At 44.6% G+C, this 26,679-nt stretch overlaps 1 protein-coding gene across 1 annotated transcript; it reads left to right on the plus strand.

Moving 5' to 3' along the window:
• Positions 1–4,852: 4,852 nt before the first annotated feature.
• VPS25 (vacuolar protein sorting 25 homolog) lies at positions 4,853–21,085 on the plus strand. The gene is made up of 6 exons (XM_068263986.1): positions 4,853–4,990; positions 9,098–9,243; positions 10,964–11,017; positions 14,983–15,071; positions 19,221–19,296; positions 20,506–21,085. Exons 1-6 carry the CDS (start codon positions 4,944–4,946, stop codon positions 20,616–20,618), a joined length of 525 nt encoding a protein of 174 aa, XP_068120087.1. The 5' UTR covers positions 4,853–4,943; the 3' UTR covers positions 20,619–21,085.
• Positions 21,086–26,679: the final 5,594 nt, after the last annotated feature.

Here is a 26,679-nt window from a genome sequence, read left to right on the forward strand (position 1 = left end):
AGCAGCGCTGTACTGGGGACAGCCATGTGACACGGCTGTCCCCTCCTTAGGCACAGGGGTGATCGTCTGTCATAGGTTGAAGCCTATGACAGCTGATCACGTGGATTGGCTGGCGGGGGGAGGGAGGGACAGGGGAGTATATCAAATATAAAAAAAACACATTTTTTATAAAAAAATAAACACACACAAACAAACATACACAAACAAAAAAACATCTGGGGGACGATCAGACCCCACCAACAGAGAGCTCTGTTGGTTGGGAGAAAAGGGGGGGGGGGGGGGGGGGAATCACTAGTGTGCTGTGTTGTGTGGCCCTGCAGCTTGGCCTTAAAGCTGAAGTGGCCAATTTCTCAAAAAATGTCCTGGTCACTAGGGGGGTTTAACACCATGGTCCTCAAGAGGTTAAAGGACATGCAAGGTGAAAATAAACTTATGAGATAAACAATAGTATTTGTCCTCCTCCTCCTAAAAATGACTTTTTAAAACATCCCACAGTTTTATTTTAAATTTAAATCTACTTTTTAAGTTATTATGGTTTCATTGGCTCTGCTCATTGAAGTATGCCAGAGCTAAAAACTATGGGCTATTGACCCTTTTTATTTCCTTCCTGCTCTCAGAAGCCATTTACTACCAGGAAAAAGTTTTATGGCTGTAATTCCTCATCAGTGAGCGTTATACTATAGTCTGACCCAGTCCCGACCCGCACAGAAACTGTCACTTTCGTACCTAATGTTTAACTCTTTCAGGCAAAAAAAGAAAAAAAGGAATGCAGCATAGTTATTTGTGTACTTGGCACAGTACATACACATGTCTATCGCATCATGTCACATGTCACCTCGGATGTCCTTTAAAGGGATACTTAAAGGAAAACTTAAGTGAACTATCCAAAATGAGATTTACTCACCTGGGGCTTCCCTCAGTCCCCAGCAGCCGATCGGTGCCCTCGCAGCCCCGCTCTGACGCTCCAGGGCCTGCCGGCGAACACTTCCGGTTTGGCCGTCATCGGCCGACAGGCATGGGAACGCGAGTGATTCTTCGCGTTCCCAGCCTGTATATCGCCCCCTATGCTACTATTGCGGCCAGCTGGTCGCAATAGCAGCATAGGGGGCGATATACAGGCTGGGAACGCGAAGAATCACTCGCGTTCCCATGCCTGTCGGCCGGTGACGGCCAAACCGGAAGTGTTCGCCGGCGGGTCCTGGAGCGTCAGAGCGGGGCTGCGAGGGCACCGATCGGCTGCTGGGGGCTGAGGGAAGCCCCAGGTGAGTAAATCTCATTTTTGATAGTTGACTTAAGTTTTCCTTTAAGTAAAAAAAAAATAATGATTTTTACTCACCTGGGGCATCCCTCAGCCCCCTGAAGCTACATGGTGCCCTCGCAGCCTCGCTCCGATCCTCCTGTCCCCGCCGGCGGCTACTTCCGGGTCCGGCGACAGCCACCGACAGGCAGGGAACGCGAGTGATTCTCCGCGTTCTTAGCCGCTATATCACCCTCTATGCTGCAATAGCGTATATGTTATACCCTATAGCAGCAAAGAGGGTGCTATAGCGGCTGGGAACGCGGAGAAACACTTGCGTTCCCTGCCTGTCGGTGGCTGTCGCCGGACCCGGAAGTAGCCGCCGGCGGGGACAGGAGGATCGGAGCGAGGCTGCGAGGGCAACATACAGCTTCAGGGAGCTGAGGGATGCCCCAGGTGAGTAGAAATCATTTTTTTTTTTGGACTTAAGTATCCCTTTAAGGACACAAGTACTTCTAAAACCTCCCGGAGGAAAGCCAATAAGTTTTTAGTCAACAGGAATAGAGACTGAAGAATGCTTGCAGGCTGAACTCTTACTGTTTTTCTTTTAAATTAGCCAATACACTAGAGCTGGTATTTTACAAACTCCAGCAATACTTAGATACTAAGATAAAGAATTACACACATCGTGTTTCTCTCCCTCCTGCCTTTTCCTCTTCCATTTGCTTGTAGAGTCCTGAGACACAGGCTGGGGTCTGAAATGATTTGTCCACACAGGAGCAGTTTGCTAGCAGGTAAGGATTAAAGCATGCCAGCAAACTAGCTAAGTACATCTGGAGGTAACTTTTCTTCAAACACAGCACCATCATTTGGACAATCCGCTCTGCTCAAATGCCTCAGATTTCAGTTTGTGATGTTTACATTTGGTTCCTATTATTGCTGAACTAGTTTATCACCTGAGTTAGGCAAAAAATATCTAAAGCTCACCATGCAAACATTGATTTTGTTCACCCAAATAGGCCCCATCAGCCAGTCATGGTGCCCCCTTTATGTGTTGTCCCCCCTGTCACAAGAGCCCTCAGTGGCTGACCGCACTTAGCCTTCTAAACGGTGCCAGCGCACAGATCGTGCGAACTCTGGTCGCAGTCAATGCGCAGGAACCGTTAAGAATTAGCCGCAGACAACTCAGAAGGGAGCCTGTGAGACACGGGTGATTACAACGTCACCTACTGGTTCAGAGTAAACTGCCACCACCGTGGTTACTATGGGACCGTGGGGCCCACTAACTGACTGACTAATCCTGCGAATAAAACGGTTAAACACACGATATTCTGTCTAGCCAACAACAAACAAACAGTAGCGTATCTTCAGAGACCTGGGATCATTTCTGTGTGTGCTGATAAGCAGGGTAGCGAAACAGTGAATGACTTGGGAAAAGTCGTTTATTCACGCAATATAAATAATTAATATATACAGACAATTATGAAAATCAACAATTATGAAAACAGTAATAGCCAGTATGAAAAATAAAAGAAGGGAGAAAAATACTTAGTTCCTGGAAAGATGTCCTTATTGTGGGAAGAATCATAAAGTCCTTGGTTTCAAAGTCCAGAGTTCAGACCAGGTGGATGCCAGCATATCCTCAAGCTGGCATCTGATGAGTGCAAGATGTTTCAGTGTGGAGGACAAAAGCCCGCCTGCTGGCTCTGTGCTTTTGATGAAGCTGGTTTGGGGGTGTGGCAATGCCGGCCCCCTCTGAACTACCAGCAAATGACAGTTCATTCCCTCTCAGAGATTTTAGAGCTAAACGTATGAATTGCTGTAACTCCTGAACCATACACGTTACATTTAGGGGGGTAACAGCTTCATACTTGGAGGAAAATACAGATTAATATGATACCTGACATGGCTAGTGCATCAGATCAGGGTCCTGAGTAGATTCATACCTGGGTGGTAGGGGCCCCGGGCCCCTCTCGACTGGTATCAAGAGATCCAGCATGACCCTACGGATCCAATGATACCGCTCTCATAACCACCCTATTTATTGTATTCTGTAAATGGGCAAAAGATTATATTGTACATTCATTTCTTCCTGCTAAGGCCGGAGTCAGCCTGACTGGAGTCCAGCTGTGTCTGCTTCTTGTCTATGAAAGGCCCTGTTGGCTCCTTCAATTAACATCTGAATGTGAAATCTGCTTAGACAACTTTGAGTTTACACCTCTGGCTTGATCAGCAGTCACAGGGCCAGTCTTCCTGCCAGCTGCTTGTCACCTTATACCTGATGGATGGGCCATCAGCACAGCTTGAAGCCAGGGACTCTCTGGGCCCAGGCTCATTAGCATATCAAAAGGGCCAACCAGCATTTGGAATGGTGCTCTCTTTGCTAAGAAAAGGACTTTAGCTGTCCCTACACACTCAACCCAGATTGTACCGTTTTGAAGCGCAATCGATGCAGGAATCGAGTGCGATCGTTCTTTTCTTCACGGGCGGTTCCAGGACGCGCCTGCGTCCCCGCAATCGTCCGTGACACCCCCCCAAAAAAAATAGAAATAAAGAAATAAAAATTGAAGCTGGAGCTGCCACTGATGGCAGGCAGCTCACTGCCATTTGGTCCTGACCACTATTTTGTAAGAAATAGGGGACCATAGCAGGGAAACCCTATCAAGTCAACCAGCCGAAAAAATTTAGTAAAGTTGTTCAAGCGGAAGTGGTAGCTGAAGCACACAGCCAAAGGTCCTGGTGTGCAATTTTAGAGTTTATTTAATGATAGTGATCTATGGCCCTGATTCACTAACCGGTGCTAACTGTTAGCACGTTTTAAGGCTGTGGATGTGCAAACTAGGGTGCTAAATAGTTTGCACGGACAAGGTGTTACTAATCGCGCGCTATCCGGTACGCCCGAAACGTCGCACCCGAAACGTCACACTGGTGCACACAAAAGGCTGCAACGCTCGCATGCAAAATAGCACCTTTCGCGCGGACCAGTGCGCCGTTTCGGCCAACTTTGCACGCGAACGTGCTGCATATTAGCACGTGCAGTGGCCGTTTCCACATCCTAAGTGCCTTTTTACTGACATTCACCCTTTAGTGAATCGAAGCCTATGTCCCTTATTTCTTACAAATAAGTGGCTACAACCAAATTACTGCAAGCACTTTGTTTACAATGGCTTCATAGTGCAATCACGACAAGGCGAAATTGCAGGTTGCGAAATAGCAGCGCAGTGCGATTGTATTTGCAATCATGCTTCCTAGTGGAAAAGGATCCTAAAGTCACTGGTCTATAACGTTTCCCTCTGGGTCAACTCAACTAGACTCCTAAACTTTATCAAAGTATATACTCTCTTGGTCTTTTGCAGAGTGTACAGAAACGAAAGTAGAAAGAATATAAAATTTTCAGTTTAGTTACTGGTGTGCAGTCAATACACTTAAATATATATACATCGTTATTTTCCTCTTTAGCTTGAAGAAGCTGCACCCTCTCCCAAAACCCCCAGGAAGCCCCCAAGCTGATCTCCTGCACGACCAGCCACCCGACATCTAATATCCCTGATTCCCTGTTACCCAGGCAACCGCTGCAGCCCGCCCTCTACCTTCCCTGCACTGTCCTCCAATCAACGCGCAGCACCGGGCAGCAGTGAGAATCCGGAACACAAGTACAGTGCACTGCCTTCCCAGTGCGGAAGAGATTAGAGGAAGCACTGCGGACATGGGGTTCGAGTGGCCGTGGCAATACGATTTCCCCCCGTTCTACACGTAAGAGGAACTGGCGCCCGTGTGACGGTGGGAGGGAAGGGTTAATAAGGAGCACCACCCTTCATACGTGTGCTGCTGCTGCAGCTTCTTGTTCCGGTAGAGAGCAGGAAGTGGGGTATTGTAGTGGAGTATAACTTGCTGGAAGGTGTTTTTATGTTCACTGTTGGGGTTATTTGACTTTCCATTGTCGATGTACAGATACACTGGGGTCAATGGGGATATTAGGAAAATCTGCAGCAAGTATTACAATGTTACAGAAGAAATCATTTCATGGAGAGACTACAATACAGAAGTTTAGAAAGCATGAACCAGAGTCATCATGGAACGTTGCAGGCATCTTCTTCAAGTCTCATTACCTGAAAGTTTTTTTTTACTGTACTTCTTAAAGCCCAATAAAGTTTCCCTTTCAGTTTTATAAAGTGCAGGGAAGGGATGCAACACCATCAATCAAATCAAAGATCGCTTTATTGACATGACAAAGATTCATGCAAGCATCCCACAAATCACAGCTCTGAATGATATATATTAGTTATAACACGTATATACCATTATAAGTTCCTGATGTCTCCAAACAAGTGTATATGCATAAACAAGACTGCCAGTATGATAGAGAAAAGTGAATGTCAGGGCCACTGCACACCAAAAAGCGCCAGCGTAATCGCAAACGCTTAGCGCTTTATGAAGTGATTTTTCTAGGCATGTGCCTAGCAATTTTCTAATCATGCCTAGCGATTTTTGGAGTGTTTTTGTGTAGTGTTTTTTTTATTTTTTGTTACAGTAGAGCTGTAATTGAACAGCTTCTGTAACAAAAATGCTTGGAAAATCGCTGTGATCTAGCACTTTTCAGAGCGATTTTCCACTTTCCTAAACTTAAAGGGTCCCTGAGCAGTGCTGAAAATTAAAAGATTACACTTATCTGGGACATTTTCCAGCCCATCGTAGGCGACGAGGTCCCCGGCGTTCCTCTTGGCTCCTCTCCGTGTGCCTCCGCCGGCCCCCGTTACCGGCGACACCCGGGCCGGGTGTCAGGCTGCTCTTCCTGGTTCCTGATGCTCGTTTTCATCACGCCAGCCTCATCGCGGCGGCCGGCGTGATGACGACGAGCGTCAGGAACCAGGAAGAGCCGACTGACACCTGTAACGGGGCCGGCGGAGGCACACGGAGAGGAGCCAGGAGGACGCCGGGGGACCTCGCCGCCTACAGGGGGCTGGAAAAAGCCCCAGATAAGTGTAATCTTTTAATTTTTGGCACTGCTCGGGGTCCCTTTATCATTGATGAATCAATCAGAAATCAATGCTGCAGGACCCTTGTTTGCTTTTGGGAGAACATCACATCGCTCTGGTGTGCTCCATTCAAATACATTAGCCAAAGCGCTGGCATTTTTAAGAGCGCTCAGAAGCGCTCTTGGTGTGCACCAGCCCTGAGACTCAAACACTGAAAAGTGCAATGTGTACGTGCAAGCATGCAGCAGATCAGGTGTTTCTGACCAGGGATGAGCTACGGATTAAAAAACGGATTAAATCCGAATGGGTTTCATTCGAATTTCATCCTCCTAATTATTGCACCTGAGCGGGTGTATGCAGTGGGGGGGTTAAACTTACACAGCAGGCGTCTTCTTTAACCTGTCCCAAGGTGCCTCCCACTCTGCGTTCCAAGCCGAGTCACATGATTACAAACACTTCCACCTGCACACACTCACTCAGGTGCAATAATTAGGAGGATGAAATCTGAATGAAACGCATTCAGATTTCATCCGTTTTTAATCCGTAGCTCATCCCTATTCTGACAAGATTAGGTGCATGCTCTAGACTCGGAGGCTTTCCACGTCCTCCTGCACGCCACCACCGCTACCCAGGACCCTGTGGAAGCTCACGTCCCAGCTATTCTTTGTCCAGGAACACAGCCTTGCTGCCAGTGTTGCCAACTCATCTCTTTAATTACTGACACATCTAAGTGATACAGGTTCGGCGGCTATTTGCACATAATCAGTGCCTTAACTGCATCTACCTAGCCACAAAACCTGTATAATTCATATGTATCAGTAATTAAAGGGATGAGTTGGCAACACTGCTTGCTGCACCTGTGCGAGTACAGTCAACCCTACACAGTAGCATGGAGCAGCTCATGGACAAACAGCTCCGCCTCACTATGCAGGCGCTGCCATATTTGCACAGGCACAGTACAGCCTTGGAGTGAAGAGAAGGGTAGCCATGATAACATATTCAACAAGCTTGTTGGATAAGTTCCAGGAACCTGCGTGTGGCTCTTAGACAAATATGCTTGAGGGGTCCTCCTTTTGGTAACAGTGGGGACCAGGAGGATGTGCGAAGCCTCTGTAGGATACAGAGGCTTTCCTCTTCATAGATAAGTATTATCTATATTTCAGTCTGCCTCGGTACTCTTTAAAGGGAACCTGAAGCAAGAAGAATATGGGGGCTGCCATATTTATTTTCTTTTAAACAATACCAGTTGCCTGGCAGGCCTGCTGATCTGTTTGGCTGCAGTAGTGTCTGAATCACACCAGAAACAAGCATGCAGCTTATCTTGTCAGATCTTATAATAATGTCAAACGCCTGATCTGCATATGCTTGTTTCAGGGTATTGCTTAAAAGGAAATAAATATGGCAGCCTCCTTATCCTCCTTCTTAATTCAGTTGTCCTTTAACCACCTTAGCGGTATGGACGAGCTCAGCTCGTCCATTACCGCCAGAGGGTGCCGCTCAGGCCCTGCTGAGCCGATTTTGATGAAATAAAGAGCAGCACACTCGATCTGCCGCGAGCAGCGGCGAAAGAGGGTCCCCCCAGCCGCCTGAGCCCTGCGCAGCCGGAACAAATAGTTCCGGCCAGCGCTAAGGGCTGGATCGGAGGCGGATGACGTCACTCCGCTCGTCGCCATGGCGACGAAGTAAGCAAAACACGGAAGGCCGCTCATTGCGGCCTTCCGTGTTACTTTTGGCCGCCGGAGGCGATCAGAAGAACGCCTCCGGAGCGCCCTCTAGTGGGCTTTCATGCAGCCAACTTTCAGTTGGCTGCATGAAATAGTTTTTTTTTTATTTAAAAAAAAACCCTCCTGCAGCCGCCCTGGCGATCTTAATAGAACGCCAGGGTGGTTAAGTGACTCTAAACTTTATTCCCATCGATAAAAATGTAATATTTCTTATTTTCAAATGTTAAAATGAAGAGAAACTAATTATGATAGAAAGAACCAGTGTGGTTTAAATGATAAAAACTACATCTTTTGATTCTGAATTCTTTGTGATATGCATAGTGAGGGGTGTGGTCAGAGGTGTGGCAGGGGCGTGTCTTTAAGTGTCCCTCTTTCTTTTATTAAAACGTTGGGAGGTATGTCTACATAACAATAAGTATGCAGGATGAAGTTTTTAAAGATAACATGTATACTCAGGGATCAGCTGAACCCCAATTTTTGCTGTAAAAAAAACATGATACCTGCATGCAACCCATCCCACCAAATGCAACGTGCATATTGGAAACACATGTGGGGTGCCGAGTGCATGTTGGAGGCTTGTTATGGCTATGTACCTCTCCCACCACTGGTAACAGTGCTTTCATCTTCCTGACTCCTCACGAGAATTCCAGGACTCACTGTTATGTGACTGTAAATAAATTTCAGGTGCTTGTGAAAGGCATCATAAGAGTGGTAGTTATAACTAGGAGACATGCTTTCAGCATTGACTCTGCAGTCCACTTGTGCTGGGGTGTAGGGCAGACTACATATAGCATGTGCATTTTTTTTTGTCATAGAGCACTACCAGATTCTCATGTACATATCAACGTTTTTTGCTGCTTCTGTCCCCCTTCAGTGCCCCTTCAGTGCCTTTCCACTGGTCTATAAGGCCACCCAGTACTCTGAAGCTTCATACAAATGCCAGACTTCCCGCATAGCGCTGTGTGCGCTTTGTCAGCTACACAGCGTGTGCAGCCTGGCCCAGCGATATAGCCCAAGGGGATCAGGTGCTGATCCCTGACGGGCGACATCAGTTGTCAATGTGTACAAGCCCTAATACCCAAATGTATGGTACAAGCTCTTGGCTATTTGGAGGGATACAAAGGGGGAGTGGCATAATCTTATTTTCTTTTTATTTGCAGATTGCAGCCTAATGTGGACACAAGACAGAAGCAGCTGTCAGCATGGAGCTCCTTAGTCCTGTCTTATTGCCGGCACAACAAACTATACACAATGAATGTGATGGAAATACAAGAAAGCCCATTATTCAACAACAAAAAGATACAGCGTATCCTTTCTGCATGGATGGTTGCAGCTAATCTAGATGTGGCATTATTATTACAGTTCTTTCACTTTCACCAGCTATTATAATGTCATGGTGAGAGGTAGTTAATGAGATGCAAATAATCCAGGCTTGCATGCAGATTTTATTCACTCAGAATCTGGCCAATCAGAATTGTCAGGAACTTGAGTATCCCACCGCCATCTTATGTACAATTTTCATCCAAGCAGGAATTATCATCTGATGGAACATCTCTAGTCATGATGGAAGTACTGTAGTCTGTTGTAGTGCTAAATAAGTTGTCAGATCATTCTGAGAAAAAGTGGTAACATGTTGTGTTTACAGATAATCAGCCCAGGGCTGTGAAATGCGATTTTTAGGTATAGCAATCTAACCTGTAATGATGCCATGGTTACAGCAAAGCATGTTTTGAATCGCTGGCTGTACACTTCAACCACTTCACCCCATAGGGGTTTTTACCCTAACGGACAAGAGTCATTTTCACCTGTCAGTGCTCCTCCCTTTTATTCACCAATAACTTTATTACTACTTATCACAACAAAATGATCTATACCTAATTTTTTTCGCCACCTATTATGCTTTCTGTGAGTAGTACATTTTGCTAAGATTTTTTATATTCTAAATGCATTTTAACAGGAAAAATAAGAAAAAAATGGAAAAAAAAATCATTATTTCTCAGGTTTCGGCCATTATAGTTTTAAAATAAAACGTTCTCCTGTGGATAAAACCCACACATTTTATTTGCCCAGTTGTCCCGATTATTAAACTGCTTAAATTATGATCCTATCACAATGTATGGCGACAATATATGATTTGGAAATATACGTGTTATTTTTCTGGGCTTTTTATGTTTTTTTTTTAGTCCGGTCCATAATTACAAACCCCTATGTAGTAAAGTAATAGTAATATAACCTCATAAAATATAGATTAAACAAATTTTCAGGTGAAAAAAGAAGAAAAAGAGAGACTGGCACTGCGGTTGTGGGGTCTATGTGGGGATTATTCTCTGGAGGAATCAAAAATGGGTCCGGGTACTCACACCTCCTGTGTGCTCTGAATGCTGAAGATAACATCAAACATATGTATGCAATGAAGAGATAAATTCATCCGGCACTACATCTGAAGGTTAAGCAAACTCTGTTCTTTATTGTGTGTCTATATTGCTGGTCCTGCAAACAAGTCCATAAACATAGCATATGTATGGATAAAAGACATACCCTTCTGGTGCTAGCTGTGGGGCAGTGTGGGAGCAGGCGGTCCCTCAGGCAACTATTCATGTAATTTTTTTTTTTAAACTGATATTTTTTTCTACAAGTTTTTTTTTTTTTTTTTTGGAAGGGGGGGGGGGCTTTGGAAGTGTAAGTTATTAATTTTAATAAGTGCATGTGTAGGTGCCTGTACGTGTAATTTTACTTTTTGGCCACTAGATGGCTGTAGTTAACCCTCTCTTGTTTTATAGGAAGTGTTCAATTTTATTTTTTACATTTTACTACCTATGACTGTTTCCTGTTTTATGAATGGACATGGCTGCTGATCGGGGTCATGTCCATTCACTCCAGGCATTGCGATTAGGTAGAGGACCGCTCGGTCCTCTTGCCCAATCACAGATCGTGGTGTCCTGACGGTTAATCCATGTATATTATTTATGCTTGTGTGTGCAATGTTGCCCATGTGTTGTGGTGGATATCCTTGACCTCTTGTATAGGAAAGCTGTCACTGGAGTCAGTGCAGGTGGTTTTAGAGGAACTTAGAAAAAAAGGTGAGTAAATGTATTCCATAGAAAACATATGATCTCTTCTGAGATACACGGATACATTCTGAGACTTAAAGCAAACCTGAACTGAAGATCACAAGTCAAAATAGACATACACAGGTCATACTTCCCTCCTGTGCAGTTTACTCATCAATCTCTTTCTCCTCTCCTGCATCATGTTTGTCCTGTGTGATCAATGGAATTCTTTGTCTTCCATTTTGAAAATGGCCATTACCCCATAACAGCTTCCTGGTCAGCATACTGTTAAACAGTAATATCAGCCACATGAGCCATAGGGAAACATGGTAATTACCTTGCACATCCATTGTCCTTTCAGTTATAACTGACAGCAACTGATATGCAACTGATATATTTCAGTTCTGATAAAATCTTGTCAGAACTGGAAGGAATCATTGTAGGAAGAAAATGGTGAGCTGAGAGCAACTGACGGTGAGGTAAATATGTAATGTTAATTTGCAGGTACATCATGTGTTTATTTTAAATAATTTTACTCAGTTCAGGCTCACTTTAAAGTACACCTGTCAGTAATTTAAAACCAGTTGGATAACTAATAAGGTCTTTGGGAGCAGCCTTAAAATGCCTCCTCTTTCACCGAAATCCATGATTGCAGAGTGTTGGGCTCGTGTTGCTTAAAGTGAACCTCCGGACTAAAAATCTACTCAGCAGAACTGAAAAGGCTTGGTGTTTCTTTATCAGTTTCACAGCATCAGAACTTTTTTTTCTTATAGAAGTCTCATTTTTAGCTGCATTTTTATCTAAGCTCCACCCGTCAAAAAAAAGCCCTGATGCTGTGCAGAGCATGATTGGATTTCCTATGTTGTTATTCACGTTGCCTAGCAACTGAGAGAACTGAGAGAGGTGCTCAGGACACAGGACAGTTGGAACTGTGTCTCATGCTCCCTGTCACCTCCTTTCAACCAAAAAGATGGCTGCCATCATGAAATCAAACATTTGCCTGTTCTTTTAAAACAGTGTGGGTAAGAGATTATATTACCTATCTATTTTAATTAACATAACTAATGAAACTTAATGACAGTATGTTTGTTTAGGCTGGAGTTCCTCTTTAAAAAACAGTGGGCCTGCAGACAAGGCGTCTTGGTTTGACTGCAAAAAAACAACTCCAGATCTATTTCTCACTAGAGAAGATTTATTTTCTCTAGTGGTTTCCAGCTCATGAGAACCTTAACTTGTTATAAAAATAAGTTATATAACTTAAAATAAAAAATAAGAGACTTTTTTTGCTACTAATGTTCTATTCATTATCCATACTACACATACAATTCATTATATCATAAGGTTTGTTTGTTTTTGCTTCAGCATCACTTTAAAGCGGATCCGAGATGAAAAACTAACTATAACAAGTAACTTGTCTTTATATCTTATCTAAAGTTTAGATAGTTTACACAGCATATCTAGCTGCAAACAGCTTCAACAGTATATTATTACTTCTTCCTGTGATACAATGAGAGCAGCCATGTTCTGCTTGTCATCAATGCACAGTCAAACTTATCTGCATCTCCAGCCCTCAGCCTGTGAATACTCCACTCCTCTCTCCTCCTTCATCCTCCCCTCTGACTCTGAAATCTCTAGCTAGTAACACCTCCTCCTGCCCAGACTGAGCTCCCATAAGCCCTTGCTACATGGATCTCAGAGTGCCTAGGCGCTGGAGGAGCTGTGGGCGAGGCTTGTTTAGTTCATAGGGAATTATGGTATTAAAAAAAAAAAAAGTATTTGGCTTGAGGAATGCCCTATAAACTATATGTAAGGAATACAATTATGCAATGAGTAAAAGTTTATCTTGTATCCACTTTAAGCAAATAATTAACAGCACTTAACCATTCACAACATTAAATGCAGCTATTTTTATGATGCTCATTATAACATATTTAATGTGCATATTTCCCAGCGTGCTTTGCTCTCTGTAATGAAGTTGGCTGTAGATGACTTATAACCTGTACATAACATGTTGTAAAATGCACATAGGCCCGTATTCAATACACTTTTTCTCCTAAGTTTTCTTCAAGAAGATAATGTTTCATCTTCTGTTTGAGGCCAGTTTTACACTTACTTTTTCCGTTGTGTGTATATGCCACATTGCATAGCGACACAAAAAATGTTAATCATATGACACTACGTCAGAGTGTGGCAAGTGGGTCATATGCATAGTGCCGCCCCCGTTCAGTGACGTACTCCCTGCTGGGCAGGAAGTACTTCACTGGGATTCCCATCAGTCAGCACATGTGCGCCACGATGCACCGCACTCCGCCGTTTACACTCCGCCCATGGCATTGCATTACTCCAAACTCTGAGTTAAGTCCGGTGCTTGTGGTAACGTGCTGCAGCACTTGCGTTGGATCGAAGACTTCCGGCACGCCGGAACGTACCGCAATAAGGGGTTGATTCACTAAACTGTGCTATGACAAATAGCACACCTTATCAAATATATCACACCTTATCAATGATATCACACCTTCTCAAAGTTAGCACACCTTATCAAAGTTAACACGCCTTATCAGAGTAGCATAGCGAGCGCTACGAACTTATGCCTGCTAATTGGCAATGGCACCCATCCTGCTCTGAGCTCCTGCAGGTTCGTAGCGCTCGCTATGCTACTCTGACAAGGCGTGTTAACTTTGATAAGGTGTGCTAACTTTGAGAAGGTGTGATATCTTTGATAAGTTGTGCTATTTGTCATAGCATGGTTTAGTGAATCAACCCCCAAGTGTGAAAGTCTCCATAGATTTCCATTGCTTTTGCGGCCCCTTTCGGTGAAATAGGGTAACACAGCGTAAAAGGAGCCTAAAATACATTTTCAGCACTCTGCAGCTGAAAAAGTACCAACACGTAGGTGAAATTGTACTGTCAAAATTATTGTACTTTCTTACTTGCTGGTGGCTTAAGGCTACTTACACACTAAGACGTTGCGTTAGGTGCTACGTTAAGGTCGCATAACGTGCACCTAACGCAACGTATGGTGGTGCGGGAGAGGACGGTAGAGTGAGCCGTGTTAGGCGGCTCTATCCGTATAAGGTCTCCCAGAGTGGCGCTGATTTGCCGGCAGGACCACGTGATGCGGAGCGAGACACTCCGCATCACGTGGACCCGCCGGCCGATCAGCGGCCGCCAGTGCAGTGCATATTAAGTAGCCATGTGCGCGGCTACTGTAGCGGCATCTCCCCGCCTCCTCTCCGGCCCCCACTGAGCATGTGCAAACAGTCTTAACGCGGCTAAAGCCGCTAGAACGCACAGCATGCTGCACTTTCACTACAACGTGCAGCGTTACATGTAACGCAACGTGGGCAGTGTGAACAGCCCACTTGTGTTACATTGCTGTGCGTTGGGGGAGCGTTACAGGCTGCACTAACGTGCGCCTGTAACGTCCCTGTGTGGAAGCAGCCTTAAAGGCATTTATTGATTAGGTTTAAAAATATCACCTAGGCGAAAACTTCAGAGAAAAAGTGAATTTACTAAGGGTCATAGTGTGATTTTGCCCTTATCAGATAATTTCTCTGTTCGGCCTGGTGCACACCAGAGGAGTTTTTCTGAGCGTTTTGAGTTTTTAAATCTGCTGCTAATGTTATCCTATGTGTCTGTGCACACTGGAGCAATGAGGTTTTGTAAAAAAAAACCATAGCATTACATTGGGAAGAGCTTTTAGAGGTTTCAAAAGCTCTTCCCAATGTAATGCTATGGGGTTTTTTACAAAACCTCATTGCTCCAGTGTGCACAGACACATAGGATAACATTAGCAGCAGATTTAAAAACTCAAAACTCTCAGAAAAACTCCTCTGGTGTGCACCAGGCCTTACTGATCATTAGACAATGAAATATCTTCACAGGAACCTGTACAATTCTCCATTGTGCAAACCTATATAACTAGTGAAGTCTTTTGTAAAAACACTAATCATTCATGAAGGCATTTTCAGAGGTTCTGCTATGTTTTATTTCAGGTAATCTGGAGTGGCTGGATAAAAATAAAACCAGATTTCTGATAATGTGGAGGCGGCCGGATGAGTGGGGAAAAGTGATTTACCAATGGGTAAGTTTGCTGCCTAAAGTATATCAAGTGAAGCCCCAAAGTTCCATCAAATTGAAAGTGTACTTTTTTGAAATATTTTCTTTTCAGACAACAAGAGGAAGGCGTAGTGCGATGTTCCCTCCTATCACACTCTCATTTACTCCGCTTCCCTGCTTCATATATTCCCCTTAAAGGGAACGTCCGAACTAATTAAAAAAAAAGATCTACTTACCCGGGGCTTTCTCCAGCCCCTGGCAGCTGTCCTGCACCCTCAAACCAGCTCTGCTTTCATCCAGTAGCCAGGAGTCCCCTCCGGTGCAGATGTGAGATCGGCATCTACAGCGTCTGCGCAAGAGGCGGTCGCGCTCACGTGGTCTGGAGGTCCGCAGTAGATGCTGGCCTTGCATCTGCACCGGAGGGGACCCCTTGCTACCGGCTTAAAGCAGAGCTGTGGCGAGGGCACAGGAAGGCTGCCAAGGGCTGGAGGAAACCCTCTGGTAAGTAGACTTTTTTTTCAGCTTACATCTGTCCTTTAAGGGGGAAGATGTGAGGTTAATAAGAGGGAACATTGCAGCAAGCCCGCAACTTTCTGTCTGAAAATGTGACTTTAGCCAAAAGTCAGATTTTTGAAGGAGTGATTACAGGGATTAGGGTGGAATGAGGAGAGGAATGGACACGCAGAGGTGTGTGGATGCTGCATGAACATACCTCTGTACATACCTTAGGTAGCTTTTTCAGTTCAGGTGTTCTTTAACCCCCTTGGCGGTATGAAAAATACCGCCAGGGGGCAGCGCAGCAGTTTTTTTTTTAATTTTTTTTTTTAAATCATGTAGCGAGCCGAGGGCTCGCTACATGATAGCCGCTGCTCAGCGGCATCCCCCCAGCCCCGCCGATCGCCTCCGGCGATAGGCGATCAGGAAATCCCGTTTAAAGAACGGGGTTTCCTGGAGGGCTTCCCCTGTCGCCATGGCGACGGGGCGGAATGACGTCACCGACGTCAGCGACGTCGGGACGTCATTGGGAGACCCGATCCACCCCTTGGCGCTGCCTGGCACTGATTGGCCAGGCAGCGCAGGGGTCTGGCGGGGGGGGGCTGCGCGCCGCACCGGATAGCGGCGATCAAGCGCGGCGGCGATCGGGGTGCTGGCGCAGCTAGCAAAGTGCTAGCTGCGTCCAGCAAAAAAAAAATTATGTCAATCGGCCCAGCAGGGCCTGAGCGGCACCCTCCGGCGGCTTACCCCGTGTCACACACGGGGTTACCGCTAAGGAGGTTAAAGGATAAATGCAAGTACACATAAGTAAACATTAAAAAAGGGAATCGATACAAGGCAGAAGAACGTGCAGCTGGCACATGCTGACTTTTTGTGTAATTCCTTGACTTGTTACATCCACAGGCCATTTGAAGGCAACAAAATCTTCCTCATTCTGTATTCTGTATATACTGACCACACACATTGGCAGACTGATATCAGCGGAATTTAAAGGACCACTACCGCACAAAAAGTAGGCAGTTAAAATCTGACTGAGCCAACAGGTTTTGGGCCAGTCCATCTCTTCATGGAGGATTCTCAGGGTTTTCTTTGTTTTCAAAAGCATTTCCTGAACAGCAGTTTAACTGCCAAAACCCAGAGAATCCCCCATGAGGAAATGAACTGGCTCAAAACCTACTTTTTTCGCAATAGTGGTCCTTCAACCCTAGTGCAGCTAATCACTGCAGTAAATGTAAAGTGAGGAACAGTGAAGTAACACTGTTATAATTTAACCATGTAAAGCTGGCCACGCACTTAAAGATTTCCACCCAGTGTTCCAAAGCAATCGATTCCTTTCTGAAAAAAGCATCAATTTAAAAGCAATCTATTCCTGCCATACACTGCTCATCAATTTCTAATAGATTTCAGCAGGGAATCTATTGAAAATTGATCGAACTGCAGAGTGGTATTGTCATAAAATTTCATCTACAGTCTAAAGCATTAAAAGCAGCATAAAATTCCAGAGTCCAGAGTTAGAAAAAGGTCAGAAGCTCATATATTTCATCTCCCTCTGCTTTTAGAAGTTGTATTCTGCCAGGAAAACTTTTATGGCTGTAATTTGCTTATCAGTGATGTTGACTATATTCCCACAAACAAGAAAAAGAAACAGACTCTCCACATAGAATGTACCCTAATAGGTAATAAACACGCTTTTGGCCTTGAATCACAAAACAACCATAGTCTTTAACTTAAAGAGACTCTGAAGCGAGAATAAATCTCGCTTCAGAGCTCATAGTTAGCAGGGGCACGTGTGCCCCTGCTAAACCGCCGCAATAGCGCCGCTAAACGGGGGTCCCTTGACCCCCAAACCCCCCACTGCAACACTTGGTCGCAGACTTAGTCGCTCCTGGAGGCAGGGCTAACGGCTGCAGCCCTGCATCCAGTCGCGTCTATCAGCGGCGCATCGCCGCCTCTCCCCCGCCCCTCTCAGTGAAGGAAGACTGAGAGGGGCGGGGAGAGGCGGAGATACGCGCTGACAGACGCGCGTGGGGCAGGGCTGCGGCGGTTAGCCATGCCCCAAACAGGAAGCGCTCCCCCGCATTACGGAGGGGATTTGGGGGATCAGGGACCCCCGTTAAGCCGCGGGATAGCGGCGTTTTAGCAGGGGCACACATGCCCCTGCTAACTCTGAGGTCTGAAGCGAGATTTATTCTCGCTTCAGACTCTCTTTAACTAAAAACAAGGTATGGCCATGACGCGTCCTCAAGGTGACAAGCAAGCATAATTAATGCCACACTGTCCATGTAAAATGTCATAACAGTCCTGTAACCATGACCAGAGTTGCTCAACTCCGGAGCCGGATTCATTCCGGATAGTTGCTATCCGGATTTTACCTGCTTAAACTCAAATCACCTGTGCGGGGTGGGCGTTAATCTTACCTATCATGATGTCTTCTTCATCCGTCCCTCAGCGCCTCCCACAATGCGGTCCAAGCGGTGGTCATGTGACTAAAAACACTTCCTCCTTCCGGGTTGAAGGAGGAAGTGTTTGTAGTCACGTGACGTGCGTGGAACGCATCGTGGGAGGCGCCGAGGGATGGACGAAGAAGGCGTCATGATAGGTAAGATTAACGCCCCCGCGAAGGTGATTTGCGTTTAAGCAGGTGAAAACCAGATAGCAACTATCCAGAATGAATCCGGTTCCGGAGTTGAGCAACTCTGACCATGACAGGGATCAATCAACCGCGAACGGACAGAGTTTGTGGCCTGAATAGAGTATACAATAATTCTATAGATGATACAACCAATGATGATATATAATTGTTAAAAAAAATGATCTGTCACACTGTATAAATAAATATCGCCAAGGCACCCGGGAAAACACCTGGATATACACAAATTCATAGACAGTGTATGTGACAGATTTGTATATGTTTTTACCAGATCACACTTTCCACGTAAAAAATGTGCGGCCACCAAACTAGTGTGCAACCGCAGTGGGCAGTAGTACATTCTATAGGTACATCCTATGTGGGGAGTCTCTCTTTCTTGTTTGTAGCTATGTTGTTATTGAGTCGAGTGACTCACTTCCACCAATGGGAGTTCTTCAGAAATGTGATATTATATGAAGACTCCCAGCCATGCTCAAATTCTTGTTGTTCTTCTATACATGTTTACTGTATTCCCGATAAGACCGAAGCTGCCACTTCCATGCCTAGAAATGAACTTTTTCAGGCAGCAAAATAGAACAAGTAAAACAGCCTGGTGATTAATATGCTTTGTACTGTACATACACGTTTATCTCATCATGTTACATATCGCCTCAGGTACACTTTAAACCAGGTACACCCCTTCAATTTTAAATGGCCAAAAATTTGTAAATTTGGTCAGTGATTGGGCCAGTCAAAAATTGGATGTGTGTACCATCTTTAGCTTCACCTTTATCACTGTCAAATACCACATTGGGCCAACTACAAAAATAGCATGGAGTACAGATGCCTTATGTAGGGGATGTATCAGATTACAAAGAGTGTGTAACGGCACGTATTAAACCGAGTGAGTAAGTAAAGAGGCAGCGGAGGTAATTAGTAAGCAGGTGAGGTTATAGGAACTAAGCAGAGAGGAGCATCATTCTAGTGATGAGGAGTACAGGGGGCATAATGCATGCATTTTACTGTCACTGTTTCACTGTTTTCTCTTAGGTGTCTAAAAATGGAATGACCAATTCTGTGTTCACACTTTATGAGCTGATTAATGGCGATGACACAGAAGGGGAAGGTATGGATGCCGGTTTTAGCTCACATTTTCTGTTGTTATTAATTTGTTTTTAAGTTCATTTTCTTTCTTTTTCATGTTACTTGATATTTTGTATTTGTCTCAAATCTCTTTAAATATTAATGACAAATAGTTAAGGGACCCTTTTGAAATATGTTGGCCTTCAAAAGTCTTTAGTCACCAAGCGAGTTTGCATGGTACACGTCAGAGATGGGTGGGGTGTAGGGATGGGAGCACCACGATTGTCACTGTCACAGATGAAGGTGACTGCTCTGCTTACAGCAGCATTGCTTCTAATGCTGGTCTCTGAAAGGACAGGGTATTGAGTATTGACTATTACACTACCAAGGAGCACTGTATTACTGTATATAGGCCCTTCTAAATGGGGACAAGCACTCGGGCATGCTATAATTAGGAAGCACTATAATGGAAGGGCTATTATATGCATGGCTGGATTTCAGGCAAGACCATGGCCTAGGGTACCAGCAAAGCAAGAGGCGGGCTTTGGGCAGCAGGGTAGTAGTAGCAGTAAGCCTGCCGAACAATAATCCTGCTACACAGAGTTTGCACATAGCAATGGGCGGCTACCAGCAGCCGGATCTTGCACTCGGGGGATGAAAGGACAGCGAATGGGCACTTACAGTGATCTCTAAGATGTCTGTCACTCACCAAATGTGCCGCTCACCAAGGAGCGTACAGTCTAATCCCTGCTATTATGTTACTAACTGTGCTCAGAGGATTTTATAATCTAATCCCTGCCAACATGTCAACAGCTGTCCTCAGAGGAACTTGTAATCTAATCCCTGCTGTGTTGGGGGGGGAGGGGGTGTTTAGGATACTGTCAGTCCAGGAGCAGCTGGTGATAGTGGGCCTTGGATGGTAAAAATTACAAATCTGACCCTGATTATATGCATGTAAAAGTATCTTTAACTACTATTACTATTAATATTCAGAACCGCTGGTATATAGGAAACCTGTAGCTTATAAATGTTACGGCGCCACATTAACCCAACATGCAGACAGCCTGTTTTGGAATGTTGGTCCTCATCAGTGCATGCCAGGGATTGATATGGCTGTACGGGATAGCACTTCTATGTTATTCAAGTTCAAATCAGCCAAACCTACCATAATATTTAAATATGCTTATACTTTTGTGTGTTCAAACAGATTGATTTACTGATTTCATGTGTTTTATTTTTTTTTGTTACCCAGAATTCCATGGTCTGGATGAAGCCATGCTCCTGAGATCCTTGGAAGCCCTACAAATGGACCACAAAGCAGAGGTCTTTACACTAAACGACAGCAAGGGTGTGAAGTTCTTTTAATGAACATTATCCTGTCTTGTCCAACTGCTGGATGGATGTAGAACTAATAAAGCAGGGGGAATACGGCCTCCTGTTATCTGCTGGATGCTGGAATTGTATTCTTGTGACAGCGGTACACACTGGATCCATCCGCTGAGAGCTGTGCTCCTATCTCTACTCTGCGCTGAGTGTGGGCGTGTTCATGTATAGTAATGAGCTGATAAGACTTGTATATCTTTACACTCCTTTTGAGGGTAACCATCAGAGCTGTTGTTGAATGGTTATGAAGTGCTTCATGAGAACACAGTAGCTATCCATCACAATGAAGATATTTTAGCACAGATACATTGCACTGCCTGTAGATATGGTTGCAGTTTTCTTTTGGTTGGATGTCTGATCTGATCTTCTTACTTATGTTGACATTTTGTAAACCTTTCCTGCTCCATAAATCTTGTCTCTCTGTGCACAGTAAATCAGCTTTGCCAATATGCCTTGATTACTTTTTTGAATGAATGTGCTGAGTTAGGATAAAAAACAAATCTGATCTGTACATAGAATTATATTATACTACTAAAATGAGGTGCTTTATATTAGAGGCCTGCGCAGGTCTAATTTTTCAGCCCCAACCCGCTACACGCAACCGACCCGCAACTGGATTAAAATCAAAACGGGTACCCGAACCCGACCCGCATATATCGGGTAACCTGTGGGTACCCAACCCGATGCAGCCCTCTACTTTGTATATCGCCATATTGGCCTACTTACCATACTTTTCGGCATATAAGACACTCTTGTTCACCCCCCAAAATAGGAAGAGAAAGTTACTGCATCCTATATGCCAAACGCAGGGAGTCACCGACTTACGAACACCTGCTGATACGGACCGTGGACCTGCCACAATGTATAGGACTTTCTGCATTTTCCCCATGTGTCCTCCGCTCCCCCCTTCTGTCCTCCTCCACTCCCCGTGTATCGTTATCAGCAGTGACAGCATTGCTCACCTAATCCAGCCGTGATCAGAGACCACTCCTCTCTCTTACTGTGCTCCTGCTGGTAACGATACACGGGGAGCGGAGGAGGAAAGAAAGGGGAAGCAGAGGACACACTAGGGCCGGAGGAGCACACACTGGGTCAGAGGAGGACACATGAGGTACAAGGAGGACAATCCTGAACAATGGACGCTCCAGGTTTAGAAAAAAAAAATCAGTTTTTTCCCTCTAAATCTAGATGGATTCTATATGCCGGAGCGTCTTATATGCCAAAAAATACGGTATATCATGAGGTCTGAAGGAACTGTGCTGGTGGACCCCAAGCATTGACTTCATCTCAGCAGTGCATGGTATTACATTTAAAGAAATAAATGAAAGGTTGCCATAGGCACTACAGATATGATTGGAGTGTACCACAAAATTGGTTTATGTAGCCAACTAAGTACATGAGAGACAATCAGAGATCTCAACACTGTGGGTCAGGTGAGGACACGTATATTATACGAAGTGGGAAGAGGCGCTCAGTGTAGATAAAACTAGTTAAAACCAATCAAATGGAGAAAATATGAGATGGCTTACCTTGAGGATGCCACAATAAAACTATAAGTGAGGACTTTTAATACACTATGGCAACACGTTTCGTGGCATCAAATGCTCACTTCCTCAGTAATCGGTACCAGCTGCAACTATAGCCAAGCTGTGAGCACCTCTCTTTGTCTCTGTTTTTTCTTAAAGGACAACTGGAGCGAAAGGGATATGGAGGCTGCCATATTTATTTTCTTTTAAACAATATTAGTTACCTGTCAGCCCTGCTGATCTATTTGGCTGCAGTAGTGTCTGAATCGCACCAGAAACAAGCATGCAGCCAATCTTCTCAGATCTGACAATAATGTCAAAAACACCTGATCTGCTCCATGCTTGTTCAGGGTCTAAGGCTAAAAGCATTAGAGGCAGAGTATCAGCAGGACTGCTAGGCAACTGGTATTGCTTATAAGGAAATAAATATGTCAGCCTCCATAGTCCTCTTGGTACAGTTGTCCTTTAAGGTGCAGAGTCATCTTATCTCCCAAAGATAAGTGTCTTATGACACTGGGGTGCCCTCTGTGTTTCCTTGACTTTTCGATTTGCCTACTTTCTTTCATCTCTTCCCCATTTCTTTCTCATCTTTTAAAGGGACGCTAAAGTAAAAAAAAAAATAGTTTTACTCACCTGGGGCTTCCAATAGCCCCCTGTATTTGTCCGATGCCCTCGCCGTCTCCCTCCGATCCTCTGTCCCCGCCGGCAGCCACTTCCGGTTTCGACGACAGGAGCCGACAGGCTGGGAACGCGAGTGATTCTTCGCGTTCCCAGTCACAATAGCGCCCTCTGTACTGCTATTGCGCCTGTCACCGAAACCGGAAGTGGCTGCCGGCGGGGACAGAGGATCGGAGGGAGACGGCGAGGGCACCGGACAGCTGCAGGGGGCTATTGGAAGCCCCAGGTGAGTAAAATTAATTTTTTTTGTTTGACTTAAGTGCCCCTTTAAGTGCATTTTTAGCAAATCAGGAAACCGGTTAGTGTAGATAGGTTGTCACAACAGCTTTTGTTTGCTTTTTCCTTCCTCTGCTCTCCTAGGGCTGCTATGGTCGTTTTCATGTTTACCAGACCTTTATGTATTGAAGACTGTCATTCCAGGACTCTTGTAGTGTTTTCTTTCTCTCATGGGTCTTGAATCTCTGGCTGGTTGTCCAAGAATTCTTTGTTGTTATAGAACTTTGTGACATGTTTTAAACCTTTAGACAGATTAGGCAATATGATCAGTTCATTTGTATAAAAAATATATTTTGGTGAAACAAAGCATTAGAGCTCTACAGTCCCCCATGTGTATCTCCAATTTCCCCCAACCACAGAAAGTTGTACCGTGTAAATGAGTGAGCCTTTCTACCTCCCCACTCTCTGAGGGAATCCCAGGAGCTAGCAGCTGGAGCAAGTTTCCTGCTGAGAGGAAGTGGTCACGGACTGGATCACTAACCTCTGTAGTACAGTACTGAATACACTTTTACTCGCTGTGGAATTTGCAGTTTACATTTATATTTGAAGGAACAACTATTAAAGGGGAACTGAAGAGAGAGGTATATGGAGGCTGTCATGTTTATTTCCTTTTAGACAATACCAGTTGCCTGGCAGCCCTGCTGATCCTCTGCCTCTAATACTATTAGCCATAGCCCCTGAACAAGCATGCAGCAGATCAGGTGTTTCAGTGGTTTAGACTTATAAGTCTGATCTGACAAGACTAGCTGTATGCTTGTTTCTGGTTTTAATCAGATACTGCTGCAGAGAAATAGACCAGCAGGGCTGCCAGGCAACTGGTATTGATTAAAAGGAAATAAACATGACAGCCTTCATATACCTCTCTCTTCAGTTCCCCTTTAAAGAGGAACTTTGGCGAAAAAGGGAAAAAAAAAATCAATACATTGCAAAGTGAGAAGTTAAAAAATAGAAAAGAGATCAATAAATGTTTTATATTTGCCATGTATTGTTCATTTTGTTTGATCTACCATGAGACTTCACGTCACCATCTTCACTACTGGCAGACATGAAAAAAACTAGACAGCATCGACTTCCATTATTTATAACCACACCCACTAACATTGTGATAGGCTAAATGGTTTTTACAGATATACATATGCAAAGAGGGAGATACTGGTTGCTTGGCAGTTGGAAACAGCTATTATTTCCCACAATGCAACAAGGTCCACAGGCAGGAAACTGCCAGGACCTAGATCCTGACATCACACTGTGGGAGGGGTTTCACCACAATATCAGCCATACAGACCCCCTGATGATCTATTTGAGAAAAGGTAAACCTTTCTCGTGGGAAAAGAGGATATCAGCTACTGATTGGGATGAAGTTCAATCCTTGGTTACAGTTCAGCAGATGTTGTGCTGTATTTCTGCCAGTAGATGGGGCTGACATTGTTAAAGGATTAGCTCATATAATATGTCATGTACTATGTGAAAATTAATGTTAACCTTTCGTTGGTAACAAACCTTTTTAAATTAAAGAAAACGTTTACTGAAAAAAGTTCCCCTGGGGGTACTCACCTCAGTAGGGGGAAGACTCTGGACCCTATCGAGGCTTCCCCCGTCCTCCTGTGTCCCACGGCGGTCTCGCTGCAGCCCCCGGAACTCAAAGGCGACAAATCCGACAACATGTGCAATATTTACCTTTTCGGGCTCCAGCGAGGGCGCTGTTGCGGCTCCTCTGACGGAGATAGGTGAAAATAGCTGATCTCCGTCGGGTCCGTTCTACTGCGCAGGTGATTTACGCCTGCGCAGTAGAGCGGCCCGACGGACATCGGCTATTTTCGCTTATCTCTGTGGGAAGAGCGGATACTGCTCCTGCGCTGGAGCCAAAAGGTAAATATTTACATCGCCGCCGCTCCGGGAGGATTTTCTCCGGCGCCGTGGGACCGAGGAGGACGGGGGAAGCCTTAATAGGATCCGGAGGCTTCCCCCACCCGAGGTGAGTACCTCCTAGGGGGGTTTTTTTCATTACAGATTTTCTTTTAAGCATTTCTACATGCAAAATCTAGAATACTTCAGCACACATTTATATACCCTTTCCCTGAGATTAAGACATCCCCTGATAATAAGCTCTAGCAGGAATTTGGAACATGCTCTTGATTGTTAGCCCTACCCTGAAAGTAAGCCCTAGCTGCAGTATGGGGAAAAAGTATGGCAACTTGTGTTATTACTGGAGCCCATGGTCTCGTATGCAGGTCCAATCACTGCAGTCGCCGCCACTCAGCGAGTGCAGTGATCGGCCCAATTACAGAGCCATGGTCCAACCTACGAGATCATCAGCTCCAGTAGAAACACAAGCTGCCATACTTCTTCACCATAGGCTGAAGATCAGGGACACAGCAGCATGGAACTGGGGGGGAAGAAGAGGATTAGGGGGACATTGCAGGACACAGGGGCAGTGTGACATGGAGCTAGGGGTAAGAGGAGGAGGATTTAGGGGTACATTGAAGGACATGGGACGCCAGGAGGACATAAGGGTACACAGGACACAGGAGGACATAGGGGATAGAGAAGGACATGGGTACAGAGGGGGACACCAGGAAGACACTAAAGGTACAAGGAGACGCACACAAGAGGTGGATCCAGCAGATGAAGAGGTGGTACAGTGGGGAAGGCAGGAGGACACACAGCACAGAACTTGTGTGTTCATAGAAATATAAGACTTCCCCTGAAAATAAGCCTTAGCACACTATTTGAATTACTTTCGGGGAAACACTTGAGCTGGTCTTATTAGTCCAGCAGTAAAAGGGTTAGTCGTCTCACCCTACTTGGTTCCTTCTTATTGGATCTACAAGTGCAAGCACAATGACTCAGCTCTCATTGCACAGACTTTTCTACGCATCCCACATGTCCAACAGTGCAAGTGTCACTCTACTTGACTATGTTTATGTAAAACTGAAAACCAGATTGATTTTGGTTTCAAGAGACACAAAGTTTGCATGCAAGCTACCGTATAATTATGTGCATCTCTAATGTAATGCTGTATTTCCTCAATTTATTATAGTACTGTAATTTTTATTTGTTCCACTAGATGGAGACAGACCTTGCAGAAACCACACATGGTCATTACTCTGAGAGTTGAAAGAGAATATGATATAGTTCTGAATGTCTTCTTGCTAAACCTGTTAAAATGACACTGAAGCAAAAAACAACAAAAAAAAAACAACTTATGATATGATGAATTTAATGTGTATTACGGATTTTCAGGTAAATAGCTTTTTATAACATTGCATCATTTGCTAATATTTGCAGTTTACAAACTACACACTGTATTTTAAATTATGAAACAGAGCTGAGCTAATGACCATTTGAACTTCTCTGCAGTAAAATCTTATCTGAAGTTTCTTTGATGTATTAGAGCTTCAGAAAATAGCACTGCTCTCTAAGTTAGTCAGAGAGCTCAGAAAGGGAGACTCATATCTGTGTTACTATTGTTGTATGTCTTAGCTGTACTGTACTACACATACAATTCATTATACCATAAGTTTATTTTCATTTTAGATTCCCTTTAATTTACAAAGCTCAGT

Source organism: Hyperolius riggenbachi, chromosome 12 (assembly GCF_040937935.1).
Source record: "Hyperolius riggenbachi isolate aHypRig1 chromosome 12, aHypRig1.pri, whole genome shotgun sequence".
Lineage (NCBI taxonomy): Eukaryota > Metazoa > Chordata > Amphibia > Anura > Hyperoliidae > Hyperolius > Hyperolius riggenbachi.